The sequence below is a fragment of the Carassius gibelio genome, chromosome A10 (genome assembly GCF_023724105.1).
Source record: "Carassius gibelio isolate Cgi1373 ecotype wild population from Czech Republic chromosome A10, carGib1.2-hapl.c, whole genome shotgun sequence".
Classification (NCBI taxonomy): domain Eukaryota; kingdom Metazoa; phylum Chordata; class Actinopteri; order Cypriniformes; family Cyprinidae; genus Carassius; species Carassius gibelio.
In genome coordinates, this window is record NC_068380.1 from 16,252,612 (window position 1) to 16,261,657 (window position 9,046).

General features: G+C 37.0%; 1 protein-coding gene across 2 annotated transcripts in view; it reads right to left on the bottom strand.

The window, feature by feature from the left end:
- Positions 1 to 941: 941 nt before the first annotated feature.
- Positions 942 to 9,046, bottom strand: part of LOC128021361 (protein unc-13 homolog B) — a 60,886-nt gene continuing 52,781 nt past the window's right edge. Inside the window, exons 31-40 of one of the 2 annotated variants that reach the window (XM_052608482.1) lie at positions 7,854 to 7,877; positions 7,525 to 7,613; positions 6,696 to 6,842; positions 6,465 to 6,588; positions 6,180 to 6,230; positions 5,412 to 5,489; positions 5,161 to 5,308; positions 4,241 to 4,333; positions 4,010 to 4,169; positions 942 to 3,520 (exon numbers count right to left, since the gene is read on the bottom strand). In XM_052608482.1, coding sequence (XP_052464442.1) covers positions 3,235 to 3,520; positions 4,010 to 4,169; positions 4,241 to 4,333; positions 5,161 to 5,308; positions 5,412 to 5,489; positions 6,180 to 6,230; positions 6,465 to 6,588; positions 6,696 to 6,842; positions 7,525 to 7,613; positions 7,854 to 7,877 — 1,200 coding nt within the window. In that variant the 3' untranslated portion in view covers positions 942 to 3,234. The remainder of the gene's footprint in view (positions 3,521 to 4,009; positions 4,170 to 4,240; positions 4,334 to 5,160; positions 5,309 to 5,411; positions 5,490 to 6,179; positions 6,231 to 6,464; positions 6,589 to 6,695; positions 6,843 to 7,524; positions 7,614 to 7,853; positions 7,878 to 9,046) is intronic. The other variant, XM_052608483.1, reaches the window with a different exon arrangement.

Consider the following 9,046-nt stretch of genomic DNA (forward strand, 5'->3'; position numbering starts at 1 on the left):
TTTCCAATATAAAGAGATTTTTGTGGATTGGAACGGTTCCCTGGATGTTAAAGGTCAAAGACTTCATTTTTAAGAGTGCCGCTCAAATTTGGACAGATACTGTATACCCAGAGGAAAATAATTGTATTGCTCATGAGGTTGCTTGTTCATAGCTCAGTAGACAATTCTCCTATGCAAATCTAATTGATATTACACATAAATATTACACAGATCTCTTAGTGCAAGCTATCAAAACATTACAAAACTAGCGTGTACTGTGTCACACGTCACGTCAACAATGTTGCATGTCAGATTAAAACAAAAATTTCCCACATAAGAAGCATTGCACAGTGTGTCAAAGTTTGAGTGCAAACCATTAGGCCTGCACGATAAATTGTAATGCGATATTTAATGTGCATCTTGTCAGTAAAGCCGGTTCTGTAATCAGCGGTAAATCTCCATCATCTGCACACTTTAACATTGAGCAGCATTTACTACACAGAGCCGTTGTTCACTGACAAGCTGCGCAAAACATGTGCAAAATATGATCGCATGCGATTTAGCACGTAGCACTAGCCACAACGTTATCCTGTGTAGTGTGACACTGAAAGAAATAGTTCACCGAGAAATAAAAAGTGTCTATCTACCTGTATGGTCTGTGCATGACAAAAGAAGATAGTTAAGCAGGATTTTCATGCTGCTCTTTTACATATAATGCAGGTAAATGCTAAAATAAGGACTAAAAGCACTACAAAAGCTGGTTTTGCACTATATGTAAAGTCTTCTCAAGTCATATAGTAGGTCTGTGTGAAATAAATATCCTGTACTGCTATACTTCTGATTGTGCTCCCAAATACTGAAATCAAATTTGAGAGCGACAAATGTTTCGGTGAATAATGTTTAAAATAAAATAAAAATAAATAAAAATCATCCACAAAATAACATCAAACCAGCTTAAAACATTAGTTTAAGAGACTTTATGTATAAATTCATTTGTTGGAGTGCGCACACAAACATTTTAACAACATTTTTCCTTTTCAGTGACTGTGTACAATTCCAATATAACTTCGAAAAATGTGAGTAAACTCAGAAAAACTAAGTAAAGTCCATACATGCCAGTGTTCATTGTCAGTACGGTTCCCAAAGTACAAAAAAAAGTGAGAACTTGCACAGGTTGGAACAACGAATGTGTATATTACAAAGAGTGACAATTCCCTCCTAAAATAAAGTCCAAACACTGCTGGCCTGATTAACAGTAACCGTTTATAAAGTGACAGGGTTAGTGAGATATGTGCATAAATAAATAACAGGTTCGACAGTCACAATAATGATTGGCAATATCAACATACATTTACATATTGGCAGCGTTTTGTGAAAAAGACGATATTTTTACATTGAAATTTGAATTGACAAGGTGAGGCTTTTGCACAGGCAACAAATTGATGGGACGAATGATAGAGTTACTGTCTTTTTCCTCGTTGTTTTTGCAGTTGTTTCTGGAGAAACAAGCACAACACAGTATAAAAATTCTTCAAAAGGAAGAATTAAAGAAAATAAATCAAACCATTAAAAAACGCAAAAATGGAGTAACAACAAGACATCACAGAAAAAAAGAATAATTTTTACTTAAAAGGAAAAAAAAATTAAATAGAAAATATGGGAACAAATAATATAAGGCCTCTCTGAAAATAATAATAATAAAAATAAAACATCTACTCATCGTTAATTGATCAGTTATCATATTTGAGCTTGATCTGATATTTGTTAACTTTTGTATTTTCTCTCCTCAGCTGAAGCTGAATTTTTAGCCCCTTTTCTCTACATAAAGTATTGAAAAATATTACATGACACCCCATTAAAGCATTTAAACATTTTAGCTTCAATACTGTGCAGCATTGTCTTCAGGTGTGGGTGATGAAGCAGGTGTAAACATGAACGAGATTATTGCTGCCACCTGCTGGTCAAAGATGATGGCTGAAATATGTTCGCTTTTGAAACGAATGGTGACCAAAAGAGGCAGAAGATCAGTGGGCTGAGGTGCACCAGGTACAAAAGAAAAAGAAAGGCACACTCTCGGCTGACGGACGTGTCGAGTGTGAGCTGACTTGGAAATGGTGTGAAATCTATATGATAATCTCTCTACAAACAATTCACATTCACAGCATCAAAAAATAAGGCAATAAACGCATGGCAAAAGGGGTGTTTCTGTTTGAGAAAAAGTGCATGAATCTGTGTAATTCTACAAATGATGCTTCCAAAATAATGACCCAGCACACTCACAGCACCACCTACTGGTCGGAGGTAAAAGAACCTCAAGTCAGGGATTGACACCATTTTTTTTTTCTTGCAAACATGTTTGTAAGAGATAGACATGAGTAGTATTACTTTTAGCGATTTTAAATTTAAAACATAAAAAATGGAGGCAATTCCTAAACAAAAATTCAGGGTCATAGCTCAACCCCCCACCCCCAATTTACTTATTTATTTTATAAGAATTATTTGATTATATTATTTACGAATGTTTTTTTTAAAAATCATAATACTCATTGTATTTGCATATTAAATGCATATTTATTGCATGACTTTTTTTCTTTTTTTTATCTGTTATAAAAAAAAAATCACCATTGCAATATTAATCGTAAAACGTAAATATCTCATAATCGTAAATATGAGAGTTTCAGCGGGAAATTAACTTAATAGTCAAGAAAATAATTCTAAATGTACAAGTCAGGCTTCATTATAAATTCAAATTTGTATTTCTTACTTTAAAATTATATTTAATATTTATTTAATTCTATATCTAATTTTTGAGTGAATGTTTCCATGAGATTAAAGAGATTAAAATATCCAATGAACGATAAACTCATTATTAGACTAAATTTGGGCATAATACAACTCCGTACTGCATGTCTACCCTTCACGGTCTCGTTTCATTCACGTCAAATCAAACATGGCGTCTACTTCAACGAATTATTTGCTAGTTTATTAGTAGCTGAATGTGAGAGTGGGTTTTTTAGATCAATATATGGAAACAAATATTGTGTTCAGTCTGTTTATGTGGAAGACTCCCACTGATCTCCTTCTAAACTAACAGTGCTCTTAAGAAAACTGTCACATGGCCTCTCTTATGCTGCTGAAAGCCTTTCTCTGTGGGTGTCATCGGGCAGCAAGAACATGGATGTGGACAGCTGACAGTGCTGATGTCCATCCAACACTTAAGAGTCTCAGATTGTCTTCTGCTGTGAAGGAACGTCCTCACCTCCCCTCCTCGGCCGATCGGCTCTCAGATTTCAGTTTCACAAACTCTCTGGCCACCTCGTCCCCCGAGCGCTGGGAGAGGATGCGCATGACGGTGAGGCCCGTGTCATCGATGTGTATCCGTGGGCCCAGTGGACACCAGCAGGCGCAGCTGGCCCTCGGCGCCACATCACACAACTGTATGACGGCGACACCGATCACATGGTCTGCACGGCCGAAGCAGTAGTCCTTCACACACACCTGAAGCTCATAACACTCCGGCCCATCCTCGTTCCCAAGAATACTGCACACACACACACACACACACACACACACACACACACACACACACACACACACACAGAGAGAGAGGAGGTATAAGCACTAGTAGTAGTCATTTTCCTGTTGCTCTTTAAAAATCTTAAATGCAGAGATGCAGTTATAATGCATATTCAAATTCTGACTCGTACAGACAATAAATATATTTTTAGCATCCATCTACCTACATATACATATATTTATGCACTATATTGCATCTTCATATTTTTACTTAACCCGTTGACGTAAGAAAGAATGCAAGCTAAAAGTAAAATTCAACACTTCTTTTATAATTGCATGTCACTAATGAATAAAAACCAGACTGGATGTGTACAAAACATAACATTTATAGGATAATAAAAAAAAAAAATTTGTTAAAGAGAGAGACATCTGTTTTGATCCTTCACACATCATTGTTTAATCTACTGTTATTCATGAATCTGATTAGTCGTGAACGACTAGGCTTTGCACTCACAAATGGAAGGTCTCGTTGAATTTGGGCGCCCAGCTGTTGTTCTTTGATTTGGTGGTGAACTTGCGCTTCTTGTCGCTGAGATGAGGGCCGATCATGGTGACCTCCACAAACGGTCGGAACATCCCAGACGTCTGCCACTTCAGATCATTAGCAGCCACAACTAGAAACAAAGAAATGTGATTCAGCCATCAGAAAACACACCCGTGGGACAGTTAAAGAAATTCGACTTACCTTTAACTGTGACTTTATGCTCTCCTGTGCCTGGGTGAGTGAAGATATCGATCTGTATGGATACTTCCCCTACTGGTTTATCAACCCCTGAGCCTACACACACACACACACACACACACACACATTTATCTAAATGGTGACATTCCATAGACTACTTTTTTTTTTAGATACAGTAGTTATAAATACTATAACCTAACCTTAACCTTCACAAAGAAAACGTGCTGGAGTTTAAAAAAAAAACAAAAAAAAACTGACATATAGAGGAGTCATTCTGCCCTTATGGGCATGTCCAAATTTACATCCAATCAAATGCACTCTAGAATGAAAATTATCCCACAAAAAAACAAAAAAAACAAACACCAAAGTAGCAAATCAGGGCTCACCGCCATAGACTACTGACTATTTAAAAGAAGTTGAGTCCCAACTTCCTGGAAATGCATCAATGCAGGGGGAAAAAATAGTGTCTCAGGCTTTCTTAAAATACCATTTCTTGATTTTAATATAGCACGTATACAAATATAGCATGGAGATTGTGAGATTCACCACACTCGAGCACAAATAAACCCAAAACACATTTAAGGACGGATCTGGAGAAGGGGACTGTTATTTATTTGTGAGAGGGTTTCTGGGTCTCGGCTGGATTTTCTCACTAGGTGTTATCCTCATACCCTTCCCATAATGCACTTGAGGCAGAGACAGAAGCAGAATAACATTGAAAGAGATAAAGTTCAAAAGCAACACATTACAAAACAAGACCGAACAGTAACACCAACAGCAAAGAACCATGGACAGTAGACACATACATTCAGCAGTAAGAAAGAAAGCGTAGGGAACAACGTAAGGAGTAAATAATGATTTCCTTAATGTTGATGTTATCAATTTTGCCCTATGTATAAAACAGTGTGGATGTGTGTGTTCACCTTGAGCATGCTGAGTGGTGACAAACATCTTGATGAGCGTGTCGGTGGTCTGGGTATAGAGGGACAGCGCGTGTCTCAGCGAGGACAGCTCAGGACTCTTCTCGAGGAAGGCCTTCTTCAAACCATTTCCTCCAGCGTGGAAGTATTGCTGCAGAGGACAGCGAACAATCAAATACTAATTCTGTACAAACCACAGCTTTTCAAACAATGTGGACATTTATTGCTGCTTTTAGAGGAAATATCATTCATACCTTAATGGTTTCGAGGGCCACGTCCATGACTGCACACTGCTTGGGCGTCAAGCTTTTAGTGTCACCAGACATGTGATCCTGCAGAGCCAAAATAACATTAAAAACCCATCAAAATGACCTCGAACACAAATCAAAATCAAGGGGTCTGGACACTGGAGCATCTGAACAATGAACAGATGTCAATGACTTGTAAATATAAGCGATGATGTGATAATGTTTTTGGATTCCTGACACCAGCACCCCATGGAAAATTGTTTCCACTTCAGAGTAAAAAGCAAAAAAAAACTGGCTATTCTAAAGAGATTTTTTAAATAAGAATTAAGGAATAAGGTTGCATGTGATGTAAACTCACGTTATTGCATCTAAAAATCACAATTTCAAGAAGAAAAGTCACAGTTAAAAGGAAAGATGTCACAACTATGAGAAATAAAGTTGCAATTGTGAGATATAAAATCACAACGGATGGAAGTTTTAAGTTGTGAAAGTAACAGTTCGTTTTTTTTCCCCATTACAATAAACAATTGTTTCATGGTCTGACTCCTTTTAACAGTGGAATGGTGTGCAGTGCAGCAATGTCAGAGATTTACAGAACAAGTTTGACGGGATTTTCTGTTTGCACACCCAAGCACACAATATTAAACATGTTTGAATGGGTTGAGGTTACAGAAACGTCCAAAGCATTTATATTGAGGCGCTGTATTCTCTTGCCGAGTTTTGAGCTGGTTTAAAAGAGATCATAGTCTGGATTAAACAAGCCTTGAGCGGTACCTTGAACTTGGAGAGCGGACCCAGCTCTTTAGCCGCTGAAAAGAACAGTCCCTGCAGGGAAGAGATTAAAGCGTTACAGCATCTGAGGGGGCGAAGAAACCTTTACATGTTAAACAGAGATTTTACGTTAACGCATAAACATTAGATGATTAATTACACCATATGTTCAAAGACTTGAAAGGTGTTGCAGTCCCAAGAAAAAAAAAAAAGACCAGGGAGTCTTTTAAAATGAAGACTTTTTTTTTTTTTAATGAGAAACTAAGGATCTAGTCATACAGGTCTTACAAAGGTGTCATTGCCCTGAGGAAGGATGATGGTCTTCTCGAGACTGTTCATCACAATCCTCCACAGCTCCTTCAGCACTCTCTTCAGCACGGTTTTCTCACACACTGAGGCAAACAGCATCAGACTGCTCGCAAACACACACACACACACACACACACACACACACAGATCAGGACAGGCTTCAGGTACAGTAACGATGGCTTCTGTACAGGTGAGGAGAGATTTGCTCACTTTGCATCCAGGAAGTCCATCAGTGGCCGCAGCATGTTATCAGAGTCGACCTCCGCCTGATTGCGTGTGTTGGCGTTCACGGGACCCTTGATCTGGTACAGCAGGCTGGCCATCTGACGCATGCAGTCATCAATGCGGCTCTGGAAACTACAATCAGAGTTCAGCGTGAAGGAGAGACACGCTAGACTGACTTAAGAGTGGTTGTGCAAAAGTGGGAAATGAATGTCATTTTTTCCCCTTTACTAAAAACTACATTCATTTAAAGGTCATCAATACATAATACATTTTTTTTTTTTTTTACTGTATTGAGAATATGTACTGGGAATAATGCAAATAAAAATGAAAATGCAAATAATATTTTCATTAAGCAGATGGTCCTAATTATCATTAATATTATGCAAAAAATAATAATAATGAAGTTGTAAAGTATTTTCTGTACACATGACAAATATCGAAATATTGTAAACTGTAAATACCTCCCCGTATTTTTGTGCTCCCTTTATTTACTCTGAATATATCAAATTAATATTAATTTAATATATTAAGTATAAATTAAAGAGCACAATTATTATTTTGTTTTACAGTATCAGAAATGAATAATTATGCTGAATGTATGCTTTAAAATGCAGTAAAAAAAAATTAAAACTTCAAATTTCAAAGTTTGGATACTTTGGAGAAAAGAGGAATTGTGCATAATTAAATAAAAATCTAAATGTTCCTAAATAAGGCAGTTTAATTTCCTTCATGCAAAATATAATTTTGGTTTGGTTTTATAATCTGTACATTTTTCTGTGATTAACCCATATGCATATGATCTATAAGCACTGACGTGTTTCCAAAGGTGGTGCTCAGCTCGTCCAAGACGTTGTTGAGCTTGACCTGGAGATCGTTCAGGAGGTCACTGGCCTCTGTGTCCAGCTGCAGAACGACAAACAGCTCCGATTAGATCAGCGGCCCTCCACTATCACATTATTGCAACAAAAATAATTTCACCCGGTGCACAAACACCAACTTCATAACACCAATGTGATGGTATAACATTTCCGAGAGGGTGAAAAATACCATGGTTTATAGGGATTCGGCTAAAGAGCCTGTAGAATTTATATTTAAATTCAGGGGCAAACGAATCACTTTCTGACTCAAGGACTCGATACACACCTTGTCCTCCGAGATGTCTCTGATCTATGGGCGGGATTGAGGAAAAAACATCTATCAAAATCTGTCTGTGTGTGTCAAACGCATATAGAGGAACAATAAAACAGTTACTGTGGTATACAGGGGGCAACACTAGGCTGATGATTAAAAGAGGGAATATTAAAAAGAAAAGATGATTTTTTTTTATAAGACACTTTCGATGAAAAGGGTACAGAATAAACAGAAACAAAATGAAATGGAGTCAAATTTTAGTTCTTTCATCTAGTGATACATTTTTATTTTGTGTTAGTTATATATTGCATTGGTTAAATATTGGCTAAACATAGCAAATAAATTCTGAAAATGTACACAAAAAAGTTTTTCAGTAAACTATATCTTTATTGTGATTGCATTTATTTGAACTCCTTTGTAACATATTGATTTCTTTACTGACACTTTTGATTAATTTAATGCATCTTTGCTGAATAAAGGTAAATAAATGGATATAAATAAATAAATGAAAATATTAGTGACCCCAAACTTTTGTAGGGTAGTGTACATTACATAAAAGCTACTATACAGTTTAACCCTGACTATTAAATATTAAATATTGATTTGAAATTCAGTCTACATTGAGGTTGGGGGTTACAGATTTGTGGAGGGTATGAAGTGATGTTTTCTCTCAAATGTAATCAATTCCCCTATAAAATACAGACATGAGATGAAGGTCTCACACACAGTTCAGACATGGCTGATCAATGGGACTGAAATGGGGCGCTTGTTCGATTGTTGGATTAAAAGGACAATAAAGGACGAAACTATGATCCCAACACAGATGATAAGAAACCTCCTGTAACCCGTCCTCCTCATCCTCAGTCTCTTCCAGCTGGGGACAGAAGCCAGATCACACAGTCAGACTGAAGCTAATGTGTGCCACCATGATGTTCTCTACAGTGCTGCCTTCCTAACCAGTGAGCTGTGGAGATGTGTGACCAGCAGATGCCACTCTAGAGTAATCCTGAGTTCCAGCTGATTCTGTTTTTATCTTTGTTTTGTTTTTTAGATTGACATACATACTGATGCAAATGGGACAAGCTCCTTTAGAACCACCTAATAATCCCTACTGTCACTCTAAAGAAAATCACTACTGTCATCTATTGCTATCTATCATTATCTATCATTAAACCCTGATTAATGTAGTAATATAATTACAGTAC